At 57.3% G+C, this 19,493-nt stretch overlaps 1 protein-coding gene across 1 annotated transcript in view; it reads left to right on the top strand.

The window, feature by feature from the left end:
• The window catches only part of PTPRS (protein tyrosine phosphatase receptor type S), a 95,334-nt gene that overhangs the window by 55,878 nt on the left and 19,963 nt on the right, over positions 1 to 19,493 (top strand). The window contains exons 7-13 of the mRNA XM_023644493.2: positions 5,383 to 5,652; positions 6,994 to 7,575; positions 8,624 to 8,757; positions 9,699 to 9,843; positions 17,475 to 17,780; positions 19,006 to 19,199; positions 19,372 to 19,398. Of these exons, the coding sequence (XP_023500261.1) occupies positions 5,383 to 5,652; positions 6,994 to 7,575; positions 8,624 to 8,757; positions 9,699 to 9,843; positions 17,475 to 17,780; positions 19,006 to 19,199; positions 19,372 to 19,398 (1,658 nt within the window). The remainder of the gene's footprint in view (positions 1 to 5,382; positions 5,653 to 6,993; positions 7,576 to 8,623; positions 8,758 to 9,698; positions 9,844 to 17,474; positions 17,781 to 19,005; positions 19,200 to 19,371; positions 19,399 to 19,493) is intronic.

Here is a 19,493-nt window from a genome sequence, read left to right as displayed (position 1 = left end):
TTGATTCTGGGGGTCGGTGATGGCAGATGAAGACCCAGCCTTTCTCCTCATCCCAGCCTCATCCTGAGGGGAGAGGGGGCTCCCCGGGGTTGGGGGGGAGGCAGGCTTTCCTGGGTTCGGGCGTGGCGGGCGGCCGGGAGGGGGCGTTCTGCAGGAACACTGAGCTCTCGACACCTCTCGCCTGCTGCCTGCCTGACAGTCTTTGCATCGCTGTTTCCTCTGTTTTTTTGGGGGGGAGGAGGGAGGCGGTGAGGGAATATTAGATTACACCTCGTCATTTGGAAAGCCCCGCGTCTCCGGCGGCCGCAGCGAGTGGGGGGCAGAGAGGGGAGTCAGTCGATTGGCAAGACGTCTATTTTCTGCTAGAACCAAAAAAAAAAAAAAAAAGTGGGGAGAGAGAGAGGTTACCAAAAAAATTTTAGAATCACGAATAGCTATCGTGTAGCAAAATGTCCAGTTCAAAAAATGCCAACAACATGCCGAGGCCGCTGGTCAGCCCGTGGGCCGGGGGTCCAGCCAGGTCCCTCCCGGCCTTGCACGCTATTCTGATGGCAGAGGGAGCTGGTGGGGGGAGAGAGGGGAGGCAGGATGGCGGAGACGGGGAGAGGGGAAGGAGCATGCACAAAGCAGGCTGGGGGTGGTACCCACCGTCCCCGGGCCGCAGGCTGGGGCTCAGCAGAGGGGCTGAGGGTACGGGCTGTGGAATTCGGCCTCGGACCCCCCCCTCCCTTCCCCTGACAGGTGTAATCTAAGCTTAAGTAGACCCGTGGAGGCTGCAGAATGGGGCGTCTCTCCCCCGCCCTCCCCATCCGCATCGTTTTGGAGTGCGGGGGAGCCCCTCAGCGGCCTCTCGCACCCCAAAACGCCCAGCTGAACCCCCTCACCCCCACCCCCTCGGAGCCGCGGCTTGCTGAATCATTGAGATGCGTCACACTGTTAAGTTCCTTACCTAAAGCTTCAGCCAGATCACCTCACTTTTGAGTTTCTCCCTCCCCCCTCCCCCACCCTCCTCCCCCCAACCACCACCTTCCCCCCACCCCCCACCCCCCACCTTTCGGTTTTTGAGTTTCTGCCTCTTTCTGCCTGGGGAAAGGGTCGTCTCCCGGTTGCTTTGACGGTTTTTGAGTTGTTTTTTTCCATGTGAATCGGGGTTTGAAGCGACCCACCCCCCCGCCCCCCACAAACCCGCCACTCCCCTCCCCCCGCCCCGCACCGCGCACCCTCCTGACCCCGTCACCCACGCGGGTCCCCCTCCCGCTGGGACCCCCCGGCTACTCGGTGAGGAGAAGAGCTGGAAACGGAAGCCAGCTGGAGCATGCTGAGGACCAAGGCTGGTGTGGTCCCCTTATAACCCGCCTGGACCCTCCATTCAGGTCGGTAATTGGGGGCGGGGGTCCCGCGGGGCCACGCCGTCCCGTGGGCTCCGCGCCCACCTTACTTTCTAACCCGCACCTCAAGCTTGCAGCCGGGGGTGGAAAGATGACGCGGGTGGGTGTCAGTACCATACTGGGCAGAACACAGCGTCAGCCGCCCGCCCTGCCAGCTGGGAGGGTGCCCAGAGGCCCTATGAGACCTCCCGGGGAGGGAGGGGGTTCTGAGCCACCCAGCGCCAATGGGCACGATTCTCCCCAAACTCGTGGCAAACCAGCCCTCTTCCTACAGCACCCCCTTCGAGACGAACGGGGTGGGTGAGAAAGCAAGTGGGCAAAGCGTCTTAGGAAACAGCCTTTCTGGCTATTGGCAGATCCCTTTAACTGATGGCTGCCGGCCATGTTGTGGATCGTAAGCACTAAAATTACTGTGGTTGATAAATGCCCTCCCACATCGAACTGACTTATAATTCCTGTGCAGAAGGCTGCTACATATTCAAGACGCATGCCTTGTCTTTCCTTCTGAAAAAAGTTAGAGAGACCTTCCAAGGGATGTTCCTTCCTAAGGGGAGATATTCAAAGATAAGATTTTAAGATCAGATGCAAACGGGGTCTTTTGGGCGAGACGTTTGAGCCTCACAGAGGAACAAATTGGGTTCGCATCTAACCTTTGAATCCTAAAGCTGGCTCTTGATGTTCCAACAACCCCTTTCAGTATGAGCCTTTTACTGATGGCTTCTGGACATTTATCATGATGGCTGCTGGGTGTTATTTAATTGGTGGTTACTGGGCATTACTCAGTTGATAGGTGGGTATAGCCAATGGGCACTGTCCTCATTGGTGTCCCAAGAGGGTAAGGACATACAAGTTTGAAAGAACCACATGCCAAGAAGGGACACCAGCCTATAATTCTTGCTACTTATGGTAGTGAAAGAAGGCTCAGTTTATCTGAGATGCGGGAACCAGGCATGCCCGCCTTTGAGCTCTGGCCCCACCACTTCCGTTCTCTGTGTCTTCCTGTCCCCGCCCTGAGCCTCCGCTCCCCCATCCACAAAGTAGGCAGAAGAACAGTCGCCTCTCCAAGTCGGGAGTGATAGAGCGAGTTGAGGATTCCATACAAATTCTTAGTCTTTCCTTTATTATTATCTTTTTTATTTCTCATTCATTCCCAGACTCCCTCAAGGTGTAGCATTTCCTTGACCTTTCCCCCGCCCTGGGAGGCCAGAAGGGAACTTCACTGGCCTCATGCCCAGGCTGAGCATCGCTCATTCAGCCAGATCGGCTCCCCCCACCCACCCACCCCCGCCCGGAGAGCTTTTCTATGGGATGCTGAGGCCCCGAGGAGTTTTGCCTTTGCTCTGCGATGAGAGTGTCTGGACCTCTTTCTGTTCAGCCCTGAGCGAGGGGCAGGGTGTCACTGAGATGTGGCCGCGAGGGGCTCCAGTGGGGCCGGGTCGGTTTGTTCCAAAGCTTCTTTCTCCGCGAGTGTCTCACCTCTGTGGCCGCCTCGAACCCTCCACGGAGGGTCTTGGGTGCAGGGTGAGGAGGCCAGACCCTGTGTTCTGCCGGGGGTGGGGGGGGCACCTCCCTGGGGAAGCCACAGCCCGCCTCCTTTCAGACCCCGATTTTCAGCCCCACAGCCATTCCATGTTTTGTTCGGTTTTGTTTTTTTCTTCTTGCTTTTGGGCCTTTTTCTTTCCGAGGGATTTTTTTTTTCCGTTCGGTTGGTTTGGGGATAATTTTTTTTTTTTTTTCCCTCCGCTCTCTTCTTTCATTTGTTTCTCCTGGTTTTGTTTTGGACCTCGACGCCCGCCCGCTTTCTGTCCTCGATTAATTAGCTCCCCCACGCTCATCCCCCATCGTGTTCCGTTTCCATGACAACGCCGCATCCAGGCATCCCACTCATGCCTCGCTGTGGATGCCGGCGGCTGGCCTGGACCGCGTCTGTCCGCTGGCTGGCCGGACCCCATTCTCCCCCCGACGCCCCCCAACCCTCCGCCCGGCCCTGCCAGAAAGCCGCCCCCCATCTCAGCGGCCGGCCCCGCCCCTCGCCCCCAGTCTGTCTGCATGGCCCTCTGTCTCCCCACCCCCGCTCCCGCTCCTCCCTCTCTGCCATCCCTTCCACTTCCTCATCCCGTCTCCAGTGTGACTCTGGACTTTTCGTGGGGCTTCCTTTTCCGAAGGGCTGCTGGCTCCTTGGCCCTCCTCCTGCCCCCAAGGAGCTCCCCCTTCTCTTGGCCTCCAGCCGGGGTTCAGGGAGCAGGGCCTTCCAGCTGGGAACCCAGGCTGGAAGAGAGGGAACTAGCTGCCTCCCTTTATTACACCCCTGGAGCCCCCTCCTCTGTAGGGCAGGCCAGAGCCCCCCTATACGCACCCCCTCAGGGGTCCGGCTGCACCCCAAGACCGTGTGAGACAAGTCGAGATGCTGGACGTCCCTTGGTGGCCTGGTTGAGCCTCCCCGGGGCTCCGGCTGTCATCTCTGCAGTTGGAGGCAGGGCTCCTTGACCCACCCCAAGCTGAGGACCAGCCACCCCACGTGGCTCCTCGAAGCCAGGGACCAGCTCTTTCTGGCTGGCAGGATTTTAGGTTCACCCGAGTCCCCCTGCCCCCCCCCCCGACGGCCATGACACATCTCTCAGTGGGCAGCAACGCCTTTTAGAAGTCCCTAAGCATCCACCCCTCTCCTTTCCCACCCCGAAACCCGTCCAGCTTCTGAAAACGGAGCCCCCGGAATGCATCCTGCTGCCTTCACGGTCCGTGAGATCCGGGCCGGAAGGCTGCACCCGCTTCCCGCTGGGAATCGCATAGGACATGTCCCCCTGTTCCCTCACCATTCAAGTTCATCCCCCCATTGACTCCTCTTCTTCTTAATAATATCCTGTTTATTATTCTGCCAGGGCTGCGATGTGACAATGTGACATGTCGCATTGGGTCACATCCGCTAGAATTAACATGCAGCGTTGAAGTGGGCCCCCTCCCCCCTCCGGCTTTCTCTGTCTCTGTCCCTCTCTCTCTCTCTCTGTCTCTCCATTCCTGTTCTCTCTCTGTCTCTCGGCTCTTCTCTGGTCCCCACACGAGTGTGCATTCAAGGCCCCCGAGATCCAGGTCTCTTGACATCGTCCCCCTCTCTGTCCTCCTTCTGCTTGTCTCTCTCTCTCTCTCTCTCTCTCTCTCTCTCTCTCTCTCTCTCTCTCTCTTTCTCTCGACCAACCTATTTTGCATGCTGTTTGTGAGTCTGAGAGCTGCATCTATCAATGGAACCTTGTCAGATCCGACAGAAGCTTTTAGAAGGGTTTCTAGACCCCAAAACCACAAAAATTTCATTAGAGTTTCTCATCTTTTCCTTGAGGGCCCTCGGGAAGTGGGGGTGGGGCCCCCGAGTCACCAGAGGGCATCTCGGCCCCCTCCCGGTCCCAGCTGGGCCCACGACCTTCCTCGCTCCCCATCCGACCTTCTCAGAGACCCCCCCCCACCCCCCGCCACTTGGCGGCTGGAACTTTCTAGAACTCCCTGTTTGGGAGCGCAGGCCGGGGGGGGGGGGTTGCTGCTCCCCGAAACCACGTCTTTGCAGCAAAGATGAGAAACGACTGATAAATTTTTGTGTTCGTAACTGTGCTGTGACCAGCTCCTCTGGTCTCTGAAACCCTGTTGCTATGGAATAATGCTTTATGTCTCTTATATATCGATATATCTCTCTCTATATTGTTTGTGAAGTACCTTCCTTTGAAGTTTTGGTTTCTTTGTGTTGGAATTTGGTTTTTTAATTTGGTTTGTTTGTTTTCTTTTCATTTGGAAGAAAAAAAAAAAATTTCAACCGGGGGGAAAGAAAGAGCCCTGTTTATATTTAAATTGTTTTCCACTTTTTTTTTTCCTTTTTTTCTTTCTTTCCTTCTTTCTTTCTTCCTGCTCTCTTTCTTTTCTCCTCTGCCTCCCGTCTCCCCTGCCACCCCACCCCCCACCGCGACCCCGCGCATCTCCCCCCCCCCCCGCACCCGCCACCCCCGCCCCCCAGTCCGCCGTGTGGCTCCCCGATTCTCCATCTTGCCCGTGAGCCACGAGATCATGCCAGGTGGCAACGTGAACATCACCTGCGTGGCCGTGGGCTCGCCCATGCCCTACGTCAAGTGGATGCAGGGGGCCGAGGACCTGACGCCCGAAGATGACATGCCCGTGGGCCGCAATGTGCTGGAACTCACCGACGTCAAGGACTCCGCCAACTACACCTGCGTGGCCATGTCCAGCCTGGGCGTCATCGAGGCGGTGGCCCAGATCACGGTGAAATGTGAGCAGCGCCCACCGGACACGGGGGAGGCGGGTGGTGCCCAAACCTCAGGCCCGGGTGGGGGGGTTACGGGTGGAAAACCTCTGAGTTACCGATTTGGCTCGGTCATTCGTGGCTGTGAAGGGGACAATTTTGGAAAAAAATATTTATTGGGTATAAATTATTCGGGACCCTGAGGAATGAGACCTGGTCTCACTCTGGGGAGGTCACTGTCCAAAGTGGGAGACGGCCACACAGCCATGGTACAGGCTGATTCAAGCGGTGATGGGGACCACATAATGTCATTCGGACCCCAGAGTAAAGGTCCCACCTGCCAGGGAAGTTAGGGAAAGACTAAAAAGTTGAACAAGAACGAGAAAATAAATGGGGAGCAGTCTGTTCAAAAACAAAGAGATAGGGAGGGTGGTGGGGGGCCAGGATGTGGGGGACCAGACTCCAGATTCTCCTGATGTCTCGAGTGTGTGGTGAGATTCAGAGGAAGGTGTCCCCAAGTATTTTTTACGCTTTAAAACAGAGGCCAGCAAACTACAGCCCGCGGACTGAACCCGGCCCCCCACTTGTTTTTATAAATAAAGTTTTATTGACACACGCCACTTTGTTCACACCTTGTCTGTAGCTACTTTTGGGCTACAGTGGCAGAGCTGAGTGGTCTCGAAGGTGTCACCGTCGGCTGGGTTGTTGGGCATTTTGCTGAGGGATTGAACTCCTCCTGGCGGATGCTTCTAGGGCCTGGGAATGCAGCTGTAAATAAAACTCGGTTCCTGTTGTCGGGGGAGAACAGGCAAAAAACGAGATAACCTCAGGTGGTGGTGAGAACTGGGCAAAGGTGCCTCTAGCCAGAGAGGTGAGGGAGGCTGGAGCCGGCCACTTGGTTATGTGGGGGCAGAGCCTGCCAGGTGCAGGGAACAGCAAGCGTGGATGGGGAACAGACAGACGTGAGCCACAGAAAGCGCTGTAGACCAGGGACCACCAGTGTTTCTTTCAAACGTAAGTATCTTTCTTAAAAAGCTAATATTTTGTTAAAAAATAAATATGTTCGGCTTGACGGGCCACCTTGTCTCTGCTGCAGCTACTCAACCCTGCCACTGTAATGCAAAAGCAGCCATCGGCAATACGTAAGCGTGGCCGTGTTCCGATAAAACTTTGTTTATAAAAACAGATGGCGGCCCTCACGCTGTAGTTTGCCGACCCCTGCTATAGAGGATGCGATGGGGGTCATTAGGCCCCTGGTCACCGCTGAGGAAGTGAAGGCTCAGAGAGGGCGGTTGCATGGCTGAAAGTCACACAGCCTTCACGGTCTGCAGCCAACGTGCCTGATGTCGCTCTGCGTCCCGCCCACAGCTCTCCCCAAAGCCCCCGGGACTCCGGTGGTGACCGAGAACACAGCCACTAGCATCACCATCACGTGGGACTCGGGCAACCCGGACCCAGTGTCCTACTACGTCATCGAGTATAAATCGAAAAGCCAGGACGGGCCGTACCAGATCAAGGAGGACATCACCACGACCCGCTACAGCATCGGCGGGCTGAGCCCCAACTCGGAGTATGAGATCTGGGTGTCAGCCGTCAACTCCATCGGCCAGGGGCCCCCCAGCGAGTCGGTGGTCACCCGCACGGGCGAGCAGGCCCCAGCCAGCGCCCCCCGCAACGTGCAGGCCCGCATGCTGAGCGCCACCACCATGATCATCCAGTGGGAGGAGCCCGTGGAGCCCAACGGCCTGATCCGCGGCTACCGTATCTACTACACCATGGAGCCCGAGCACCCCGTGGGCAACTGGCAGAAGCACAACGTGGACGACAGCCTGCTGACCACCGTGGGCAGCCTGCTGGAGGACGAGACCTACACGGTGCGCGTGCTGGCCTTCACCTCGGTGGGCGACGGGCCCCTCTCGGACCCCATCCAGGTCAAGACACAGCAGGGAGGTGAGCGGTCGGCGGGGGGGCGTGACTTCCGCAGGGGACAGCGGGATTTGGGGCCGTCCTTCCGGAGGGCAGGGGGTGGTGGGGCAAAGATGCGTCTCCGAGCGCAAGGGTGCGTCTCCGTGCACCTGGATGCCTCTCCTCGCCCGCAGCTGGCGGTCTTGCCTGGAAGCTGCAAAGTGGCTCCCGTGTCCCGCAAGGGGCTTTTGGAGATTTTCCTGCCAGCGTTTTGAAGCAGGAAGTTGTCTCAGAAAAACCCAAATTTCTGCTTCTCTTGGAAAATCGGGTTTGGCAAGCCCCACGGGGCTGCCTCCTGACGTCAGAGAGATCCCCGCAGCTGCGTCCGAGGCGAGGGGGCGGTTTCCTCTTGCCTCCCTGTTCTCTCTTCCTTACTCTGCCCCCGTCAGCATCTGAGTTTGAGGACCCGTGTCCGCTGCTGTCCTTGGAGAGACCCACGCTGCCTGTTTTATAATAAGAAGTGGGAAGCGCATCGCCCCAAGGCGGTGGGCCGGTCTCCCGCCCGCTCCAGTTGAAGCGCTGGGGGTGGGGTGGGGCCCCAGCTCTGTGCGGGTTTCTGGTCCCTCCCTTATGGGGTCAGGCTTCCAGAACCTCAAATCCTGGGAGACTCAGGCCGCTGTCCAAGCAAAGCAACGAGAGGGTTGGGACCCGGCGGCTGCAGAGCGGGGACAGCATAGAAATCCACGTTTCAAAATATTGTCCACACAATTTCTCTGTCGGTTAATTTGGGGGGCGAGGAGGCTGCTGGGGTGACTCGAAACGGGAATTTTTAATCATTTTTGCACCGGAAGCAGAGAGGGTGGGGTATGGAGGGGGACAGCTAACATCAGGGGTGATGGGTGGGTCCCCGGGAAAGTAAGAGAAATCAGAAGAGTGGAGAACATTCCAGAAGCATCTGGAGAGGAACAGCCTTTCCTCCAGGGTGGCGCTCAGCTTTTCATGAGCCTCTTTTCGGGAGAACGGGGTCCTCTGGAGGGTGGGGACCCCTCCCCGGCCTCCCCCCATGGCCGTCCCTCTGCCTCGCCCCCCCCAGTGCCCGGCCAGCCCATGAACTTCCGGGCGGAGGCCAAGTCGGAGACGAGCATCGGGCTGTCGTGGAGCCCCCCGCGCCAGGAGAGCATCATCAAGTATGAGCTGCTCTTCCGCGAGGGCGACCACGGCCGAGAGGTACCGGGCGGCGGGGGGACACGGGGGGCTGGGGGGGTCCACGTGTCCACTGACCCCGCGCCTGATGTCTCTTCCCCCCCCACCCCCGGCCCTGTGCACCTCGACCTCCTCTGCTGTCCCCTCTCCGCCTCCGCGTCTGTCTACCCCCTTCTCTCGGCCCCACTTTCTCTGCTCTCCGGTGTCTCACTGTCTCTCTGTCTCTGTCATTCGTTGGTGTCGCTGTCTCTGTGTCTCTCTGTTTCTCTTGCTCTGTCTCTGTGTCTCTCTATCTCTCTGTCTCTGTCTCTCATCTCTCTTTCTGTGTCTCTGTCTCTGTTGCTCTCTCTGTGTCTCTCTTTCTCTGTCTCTGTCTCTATTTCTCTGTCTCTCTTTGTCTCTCTCATCTCTCTGTGTCTTTGTGTCTCTATCTCTGTCACTGTGTCTCTGTCTCAATCTCTTTTTGTGTCTCTGTCTATCTCTTTCTCTCTCTATCTGTATTTCTCTTTGTATCTCTCCATCTCTCATCTCTCTGTCTCTCTCTTATCTCTGTGTATCTTTCTGTGTCTCTATGTCCGTCTGTCACTCTGTATCTCTGTCTCTACCTCTCTCTGTGTCTCTGTCTCTCTCATCTCTCTGTCTCTCTGTGTCTATCTCTCTGTCTCTGTCTCTCATCTCTCTGTATCTTTCTGTGTCTCTATCTCTGTCTCTCTGTCTCTATCTCTCTCTGTCCCTATTTCTCTATGTCTCTATCTCTCTGTCTCCTTGTATCTCTATCTCTTTCTATCTCTGTCTCTCTGTGTCTCACTCTTTGTCTCTGTCTCAATGTCTCTCTATCTCTCTTTGTGTCTCTATCTCTGTGTCTCTGTCTCTGTCTCTCTGTCTCCCTTTCTATCTCTCTATCTCTATCTCCCTCTCTTTCTCTGTGTCTCTCTCTGTCTCTGCCTCTCCCCGCGCCCCCCCAGGTCGGGAGGACCTTCGACCCGGCCACGGCCTTCGTGGTGGACGACCTCAAGCCCAACACGGAGTACTTGTTCCGCCTGGCGGCGCGCTCGCCGCAGGGCCTGGGCGCCTTCACCTCGGCGGTGCGCCAGCGCACACTGCAGTCCAGTAGGTGTCTCGCGGACGCGCCCTTCCCCGCAGGGGCCCCTCCGCCGCACGGCTGTCCCCTGAGCGCACTGACCCCACAGAGATGGCACAAGCAGCAGGGGGGCGCCTCTGGCCCACCCCACCCGGCCCCTTGACCTCGGACACATCCGCCCAGGCCGTGCCTCAGTTTCCCCCCAGTGCAGCGAGGGCTCGCCTGTGGGGCTCCCGCAGCTCCGGTTTCTCCGTCTCCCGGGCCTGGAGCCCTGGGGGACGAGCCGCGGCCGGTTTGTGCCTCGTTCGGTTGCTGAGGGCGCCGGGTCCCTCCTCCTCCCGCCCCGGATTCAGGGCTCGTGGCTGGGCCACGTCGCGCCCATGGCACAGGCGTCCGAAGGGCTGCGTGAGGCCGTCACCGCTCGCGCCCCGTCGTTCCCAGAGAGAGCAGGGGGCACGGAGATGAAGCCCCGTCCCCAGATGGCCCTTCCTCCCCTGAGACAGGGTCCCCCATTGCCGGGGGCGGGGGGTGGAGGAGTCAGAGCTGACGCCAGGTTTGGGGGGCAGCGCAGGCCCCACGACAGGGCGCTCGAATTCCTGAGTTCTTCGCTGTGCCCGCCCGGCCTCCCTGTCACAGACGAGTCACCTCGTGGCCCGGACACCGCAGCCGGCAGCTGGCTCTGCGCCCCCCTCCCTGCAGGCTGAGGGCCTAGGCATCCCCTCCCCCTGCTGCATCCTTCTTCTCCGCTCAGCCCGGCGTGGCCTCGGCCGTCGTGGCCCCTGCCACCAGGCCCTCCTCCCTGCCCCCCTCTCAGTCAGTCACAGCGTGGCCATCCCAGGCCTCGTTCCGGAAACCACTTTGCTGTTCCAACCTCAAGCCCCCCGCCAGGTGTGCGTGCACAGGGGGTCACGGGTCAGTCGAGAGTGACAGCGACTCGGGTCGGGGCGTCTGAGCCGCTGAGATCAAGGGCCTCGGAGACACGGCACCCCCACCCCCCCGCCACCCCGGCCCCTTTCCCCCCTCCCCGCTCCCCTGAGTCGAGCCGAGGCGTCCGGGCGTGCTTGTGTGCGAGGCGATCAGTGAGGGTGTCCTGTGGCTTGGGCGGCCACGTGAGAGAGACCGGCACGGGTGTCGCCAAGGTGAGTACGCGCTGGTCTCAAGCAGGTTCACAAAGACGGCCCACCCTGCGTGCCCGCCCCCCCCCGCTCCCACCCCGTGGGCCCACCGCTCTGGGCTGCACGGACAGTCCAGAGGCCAAATTCAGCCCCCTGAACGCTCCATCCCTCTGTCAAGAGGTGCTCCTGCCCGCTAATGGGGAGCCACATGCCACGCATCCGTATCTCTGTCCACACCGCCCCCCCACCCCGAGATGCCACGCAGGTTGGGCCGGATTGTGAAGGAGGCGGCCTCCAGGGTCGTCGAGAAGGCGGCTTTGGCCCAGCCACACGGACCTCCGGGGCGGCCCAGGACAGGGCGTTGGGGAGAAGGGACTCCCCACTTCTCGCCCCGAGACGGGTGGGGCCCAAGAGGACTGGGAGCCGAGACTCAGGGCCAGGCGTTTCTCCCGGGGGCTGTGGGCGTCCTAGGCTGAACACAAGGGTAGGTGGAGGCCAGACCACTCAGCCGTGGGTCTCCCCGGACGCCGTCCCACCTTCCCGCCTCGCCGGCGCCACTCCAGAACTGCAGCGTGCCCACCCTGGGCGTCCCGAGACCCACCCAGAGCTCGGTCTGGCCTCGTAGCTCAGCCTTCCTCCCGCCTCTCCCTCCCTCGTAAGAAAGTCTTATAAGTTAGCAGTTGAAGCGTGGAAGGTAGGTAACCAGACTGGGAGTTTTCTGGAAGGTGTCTTTCTTTCTTTTATTATGGTTTTTCTCATCATCATCGCCATCACTGTCGTTTCTTGTTTTATTACGATTTTGGTTTTGTTTTCCTCCCCCTTTCTCAGCGAATCCATTCCTCCCGGCTCATTCCTCGGTTGGTTTTTCCTGCCTGACCCCGCCCCCCTCAACCCTGGGCACTTTTGGTTGGGGTGGCTGGTCAAGAAATGAGGGAGGGCGCCCCAAGGGTCTAGTTTGGGTATTTCACTGTAAGGGGGCCAGAGGGTCATTCGAGTTGAAGTGAGCCATCACAGTGGCCCCTGGGGTCTCATTGCCCAGTGTCTTTGAGGACAGGGCCTCTGATGCATCCGGGTCCCAGACCCCGGTACGGGGTGTTCATGTGCTGAGTACTCAATAAATACACACTCCATGAACCAATGAGGCTGGCGTGATGGTATGGGCTGTGTGTGCCGGCGACCTCTCTGGGCCTCCCTCCAGGCGAGGCAGATGCTAGAGTCAGGGCCAGTTGAGGGAGCGTGGCTCCAGCCGTCCTCAGCTGGCCCGAGCTGAGAAAGCCTGAGCTCCCAGCCTCAAGGCGAGGCAGCCTGTGGACCACAGCTGAGCTGGGGGTCCCATCCTGGCTTTGCCACCACGTGCCCCCCAGGCAGGCAGCTTGGCGTCTCTGGGCCTCCGTTGCCTCGTCTGTAAAATGAGAGGTGATGTCTGGAAAGCACCCAGGATGATGGGGCCTGGCACCCAGTAGGTACACAACCAGGGTGAATAGGAAACCAGGCCAGCGGACTTTGAAACTGGTCCCCCCCCCATAGCATGGGGTGGAGGGGGCAGACTTCCGCCACCTAGGGGGCCCATGAGAATTAAACAAGGCGCCATCAGTGGGATGCATTTTTGAGGCTGAAAAGAGCTTAGGGCTTAGGGCACGCAGAAGATGCGTAGAACGTGAGGGTTATCGACAGTGAGGCCCTTAGCGTGGGGCCTGGCCCCTCGTGCTCGGCACCTGGAGACCATGATGCTTAGTCCAGGAAGCTCCTAGCTTAATATACGGGAACTGTCACTGTCGTTCAACACTGCCTGGCACACAGTAGGCGCTCCATAAATGCAGCTGCGGTTTTAAATCTAAACATGGATTGGCACAGTGTTGGGCACATAGTTAGCACTCTAAGAACAGAAGCTTCTAGTAGTCTGTAACAAGCTTAACCTGCAGCCAGGCGCACAGTAGGTACCCAAACATGAGGGCTACAATTCTTGTTCTGCAAAGCTCTGGGCACAATGCCTGGCATACAGTAAGTGCTTAATAATGGCACTGTCTTTAAGGAGGTTGGCCTGGCGCTAGGCACATACTGTCAGTCTGAAAGGGCCTGGCACGGTTTGGGGGACACAGTTTTTGCTCGAAACATGGCATTATTATCTGCAAAGCCCTTGGCACCATGTGTGCAGACAGCAGGTGCGCAATAAGAACTATTACCATTTTCACATAAGGCCCTTGGCATGGTGCCTAGCATACAGTAAGTGCTTAATATGTGGGGACTACTCCTGTTATCCAGTCATATCAGCAGCTGGCATACAGTAGGTGCTTACTATGTGGGGACTGGTACTGTTACCTGATAAAGTCCTTAGCATAGTGCCTAGCACACAGTAGGTGTTTACTATGTGGGGACTAGTACTGTTACACAACAATGTCCTTCGCACAGTGCCTGGCACACAGTAGGTGCTTATTATGCAGGGACTATTAATGTTATGTGATAACATCCTTAGCACGGTGCCTGATACACAGTAGGTGCTTACTATGTGGGGACTAGTACTGTTACCTGATAAAGTCCTTAGCATGGTGCCTAGCACACAGTAGGTGTTTACTATTTGGGGACTACTACTGTTACCCAATAAGGTCCTTGGCACAGTGCTTGGCACACAGTGGGTGCTTACTATGCAGCAACTATTACTGTTATGTGATAATGTCCTTAGGACAGTGCCCGGCACACAGTAGATGCTTACTATGCGGGGACTATTACTGTTACCTGATAATGTCCTTAGCACGGTGCCTGGCACACAGTAGGTGCCGCATAAATGACAGCTACTATTTTTATCTGCCTAGCCCATAGTAGGTGTTCCATAAAGGAGACTTGCCGTTGATTTGTAATGGGCTGTGTGGTGCCAGCTGCACAGTAGGGGCTCAGAACAGAACTGTGATCTATAAGGATCTAGGCACACAGTAGGTACTGAATATGGGCTGTGTTATCTGTTAAGCCCTGAGCCTAGTACCAACACAGTAGGTGTCCAATCTACAGGCACTTTTATTTACTCTATTTATTTTATTACTCTATACAGCCTTTGGCATGCTTACTGGCACGCAGTAGGTGTTCAGGGCATGAGCATTATTTTCTTTGCAAGTGAGGCTAAGAGTGTGGTCCTGGTTGGAGTAAGCCATCGGGCGGCCTCCGAGGTCCCTGGTAGGACAGATGTGCAGTAAATAGATGCTCTTACTGTTGACCTCTGAAGCTCTTAGAGCTGTGCCTAGCACACAGTAGGTGCCTGATAAATGGGGCTTTTACTGCTGTTCCCCTGGCACACAGTAGATGCTCAGTAAATAAACGTGTTTACTATTTGTTATCCTATGAAGCTCTGACTGCTGTACCTGGCACACAGTAGGTGCCCAATTAATAGAGCTTTTGCTTTTCTGCTGGCACAATGCCTGGCACACAGTAGGTGTAATAAATATTTTATTGTTATTCTGTGAAGTCCTTGGCCTGGTACTTGGCACATAGTAGGGATTCACTAAGTAGAATTTTTTTTTTTGAGAAAGATTAGCCCTGAGCTAACATGCGTGCCCATCTTCCTCTACTTTGTACGTGGGACGACTGCCTCAGCATGGCGTGCCAAGTGGGGCCATGTCCGCACCCGGGATCTGAACCGGAGAACCCCAGGCCCATGAAGCAGAAAGTGTGCACTTAACCGCTGCACCACCGGGCCGGCCCCTAAGTAGATTTTTTTAAACTGTTATTCTATGAAGCCCTTGGCACCATGCCTGGCACACAGTAGGTGCTTACTATGTGGGTACTAGTACTCTTATCCGATAATAATCTTAGCAGGGTACCTGGCACATAGTAGGTGCTTACTATGCAGGGACTATTAATGTTATGTGATAATGTTCTTAGCACAGTGCCTGGTACACAGTAGGTACTTACTATGCGGAGACTAGTACTGTTCCCTGATAATTTCCTTGGCACAGTGCTTGGCACACAGTAGGCGCTTACTATGTGGGGACGAGTACTGTTAACCTGGTAATTTCCTTGGCACAGTGCCTGGCACACAGTAGGTGCTTACTATATGGGGACTATTAATGTTAAGTGATAATGTCCTTAGGACAGTGCCTGGCGCACAGTAGGTACTTATTATGTGGGGACTAGTACTGTTACCTTATAAAGTCCTTAACAGATGCCTGGCATGCAGTAGGTGCAGCATAAATGACAACTGCTATTACAGTGCCCAGCCCACAGTAGGTGTTCCATAAGGCAGACTTGCTGTTGATCTGTAATGGGCTGTGTGGTACCAGCTGCATAGTAGGGGCTAAGAACAGAACTGTGATCTATAAGGATCTAGGCACACAGTAGGTGCTAAATGTGGGCTGTGTTATCTGTTAAGCCCTGAGCCTAGTACCAACACAGTAGGTGTCCAATCTACAGGCACTTTATTTATTCTATTTATTTTATTACTCTGTGCAACCTTTGGCATGCTTACTGGCACACAGTAGGTGTTCAGGGCATGAGCATTATTTTCTTTGCAAATGAGGCCAAGAGGGTGGTCCTAGTTGGAGTAAGCCATCGGGCGGCCTCTGAGGTCCCTGGTAGGACAGGTGTGCAGTAAATAGATGATCTTACTGTTGACCTCTGAAGCTCTTAAAGCTGTGCCTAGCACACAGTAGGTGCCTGATAAATGGGGCTTTTACTGCTGTTCCCCTGGCACACAGTAGATGCTCGGTAAATAAACGTGTTTACTATTATCCTCTGAAGCTCTGACTGGTGTGCCTGGCACACAGTAGGTGTGCAATAAATGGAACTTTTGCTATTCCTCTGGCACAATGCCTAGCACACAGTAGGTGTATAATAAATATTTTACTGTTATTCTGTGAAGTCCTTGGCCTGGTACGTGGCACATAGTAGGGATTCACTAAGTAGAATTTTTTAAACTGTTATTCTATGAAGCCCTTGGCACCGTGCCTGGCACATAGTAGGTGCCCAGCAAATGGGGCTTTGATTGCTATTCCACTTGGCACAGTGCCTGGCACACAGTAGGTGTTCAATGAATAAGTATGTTTACTGTCATTCTATTCCTGGTGCTATGTCTGGCACACAGTAGGTGTTCGATAAATAAGGATGTTTACTATTATTCTGTGAAGCCCTTGGCACCATGCTTGGCACATAGTAGGTGCCCAATAAATAGGACTTTTACTTTATTCCTCTTGGCACCATGTCTGGCACATAATAGGTCCCCAGTAAATGGGACTTTTATTGCTCTTCCACTTAGCATCATGCCTGGCACATAGTAGGTGCCCAGTAAACGGGGCTTTAATTACTCTCCCACTTGGCACTATGCCTGGTGCATAGTAGTTGCCCAATAAATGAGACTTTTATTGCTCTCCCACTTGGCAAAGTGCCTGGCACATAGTAGGTGCCAAGTAAATGGAGCTTTTATTGCTCTTCCTCTTGGCACCTTGCCCAGCACATAGGAAGTGTTCAATAAATAAGTATATTTACTGTCATTTTATTCTTGGTGCTATGTCTGACACACAGTGGGTGTTCAATAAATAAGGATGTTTACTATTATTTTATGGAGCCCTTGGCACCGTGCATGACACACAGTAGGTGTTCAATAAGTATGTTTATTGTTATTCTACGAAGCGCTTGGCACATAGTAGGTGCCCAATAAATGAGACTTTTATTGCTATTCCTCTTGGCACTGTGTCTGGCAAATAGTAGGTCCTCAGTAAATGGGACTTTTATTGCTCTTCCACTTGGCACTGTGCCTGGCACATAGTAGGTGCCCAGTAAATGGGGCTTTTATTGCTCCCCCATTTAGCCCCGTGCCTGGCGCATAGTAGGTGCCCAGTCAACAGGGCTTTTCTTGCTCTCCCACTTGGCCCTGTGCCCGGCGCATAGTAGGTGCCCAATAAGTGAGACTTTTATTGCTCTTCCACTTGGCACTGTGCCTGGCACATAGTAGGTGCCCAGTAAATGGGGCTTTTATTGCTCCCCCATTTAGCCCCGTGCCTGGCGCATAGTAGGTGCCCAGTCAACAGGGCTTTTCTTGCTCTCCCACTTGGCCCTGTGCCCGGCGCATAGTAGGTGCCCAGTAAACGGGGCTTTTATTGCTCTTCCACTTGGCCCTGTGCCTGGCGCATAGTAGGTGCCCAGTAAACGGGGCTTTTATTGCTCTTCCACTTGGCCCCGTGCCTGGCGCATAGTAGGTACCCAGTAAATGGGGCTTTTCTTGCTCTCCCACTTGGCACGGTGCGTGGCACACCCGTGTGAGCTTCATGAGGACTGCGGCTGCCCTCCACCTAAGACCTACTGTGTGCCAGGCGGGTGCAGCCCCACGCAGCGAGCGCAGCGTTCTTGGCCAGCCCTCCCGGCCCCCGCCCGCCCACCCGCCCGCCCATCCCACCTTCGGTTGCCACCCGCTTCTTTTGGGTTCGACTTCTCTTTGGTTTGGTTCTGTTTTGTTTGTTATCATCTTCTTTTTTATTTTCTCTTTCCCATCTTTTGTTTCCCCGTCCCCCCCCTCGCCCATCCCGCCTCCCTCCCCCGCCCCCACGTTCTCCCCCCTCCCATAGAACCGTCAGCCCCCCCTCAAGACGTTAAATGTGTCAGCACGCGCTCCACGGCCATTTTGGTAAGTTGGCGCCCGCCACCGCCGGACACGCACAACGGGGCCCTGGTGAGCTATAGCGTCCGCTACCGACCGCTCGGCTCGGAGGACCCACAGCCCAAGGAGGTGAACGGCATCCCCCCGACCACCACTCAGATCCTGCTGGAGGCGCTGGACAAGTGGACCACGTACCGCATCACTACTGTCGCGCACACAGAGGTGGGACCAGGGCCCGAGAGCTCGCCCGTGGTCATCCGCACCGACGAGGACGGTAAGCACCGGGGACCCCGCGGGCCCCAGCCTGGACCCCCGCCTCGGAGCCCCCCGTGTCTGGAGAACCGGGCTGGCTGGTGGTCACCAGGGAGAGGCCCCTGTCACGAGCGGGGGACATGAGGCGAGCAGCGTCCACCCGTCCTCGATCTTGGAATTCTCCGTCCTCCAGCTGCTGGGTGGCATTTTCTCCTGGGGCCTTGTGCCTGGAGAGCTAAGCTGGCAGCCCCGTGTGGAAACCGTGGAAACGGGGTGTCCGAAACGGCCGGCAGCATTGGCAGCAAAATTAGGCCCTGACCCCAGACGCCTTAGCTTTGGGACGATGGCACAAGCCAGGAGCTGTGGCTCCTTCACTTGGAGCCCGGCACGCTAGGGAGCGGGCAGACCGTGGCGTGCAGTGGTGGGACAGCCCGCTCTCCTGGGGGATGATGGGTGGGGACCCGTCTGTAGGGTCGGCCACTTCCCGTGGTGTAAATGTTGTCGCAGTGGCCGATTTTGGATCTGGAGAGTTTTCACCGGCTAAGTTGAGTTGGTGGCCCTGGTCTGGAGTCACGCGGTAGAAGCTGAGGGCGTGGGGTTGGGGATGAAGCGAGCCGCTTGCCCCCTCAAATCGCAGCCCCTTGGTTTGTGGAACCCGGTTTGCCTTCCAAGCCATCGGCCTGGAAGGTTCGGTCAGCAGCCCCGAGTTATGTCCTAAGCAGAGGGACGGACAGACGCGGCTCTTCGTGCCAGACAAGGGGTTGGGGGTGGACGGAGAGGGCTCTGTTCTGGGGGCTGCCAGAGGAAGATCCCCAGGGCCTAGTGGCCTGGCTGCACCCTGGGGCATAGAGCATGCAGCTTTTTTCTCTCGCTAACCCGGTGCAGAAGCAACTCTGGGCCTCAGTTTCCCCATCTGTAGATGAGACTGAGTCCCTGCTTGGCAGGGATGCTGGCAGGATGGAGACGCTGTGGGATGTGGGCGCTTACAGCGGGGCGTGCACGGCCCGTTCGCGTCCTGCGCGCGCCCCGGGCGGGTGGCTTAGTCCCTGGGGAGCCTGGGCTGTGAGCGGGGCGCACCGGCAGGGCCCCGGGGTGGGGCAGGAAGGAGGCGCGCCCTCGCGGCCGGCGTGCGCGCTCAGAGCGGCCCCTCGGCACCCCCAGCACCGGGCGCGCTGCCCGGGGCGGGACCGGGACCGGGCGCCCCAGTAACGGCGCCGCCGGCCTCCCCTCCCTCCCTCCCCCGCCAGTGCCCAGCGCGCCGCCGCGGAAGGTGGAGGCGGAGGCGCTCAACGCCACGGCCATCCGCGTGCTGTGGCGCTCGCCCGCGCCCGGCCGCCAGCACGGCCAGATCCGCGGCTACCAGGTCCACTACGTGCGCATGGAGGGCGCCGAGGCCCGCGGGCCGCCGCGCATCAAGGACATCATGCTGGCCGATGCCCAGGTGGGCGGGGCGCGGGCGGCCGGGCGGGCAGGTGCACGTGCGCGTGCGCACACGGGGCTCCGGGTGGGCGGCGCCCTGCGCTCCGGGCGCGCGCCCTGCGCTCCCGCCTCCTCGCTGCTTCCGTCTCCGCTCACCTCCTCCTCTCTCCCCCGCCGCCTCCTCCCGCGCTCAGTGGGAGACGGACGACACGGCCGAATACGTGAGTAGCGCCCTGTGGCCCCTGCTCCTCCCGCGGCCGGGCCGTGCTGTGCTGTGACCCCACCCCCCCCCATTCGGAGGGTCTCCTGCCCTTGG

The sequence above is a fragment of the Equus caballus genome, chromosome 7 (assembly GCF_041296265.1).
Source record: "Equus caballus isolate H_3958 breed thoroughbred chromosome 7, TB-T2T, whole genome shotgun sequence".
Lineage (NCBI taxonomy): Eukaryota > Metazoa > Chordata > Mammalia > Perissodactyla > Equidae > Equus > Equus caballus.
The sequence above is the reverse complement of the archived record's forward strand: the minus strand, read 5'-3'. Positions and strand labels throughout refer to the sequence as shown.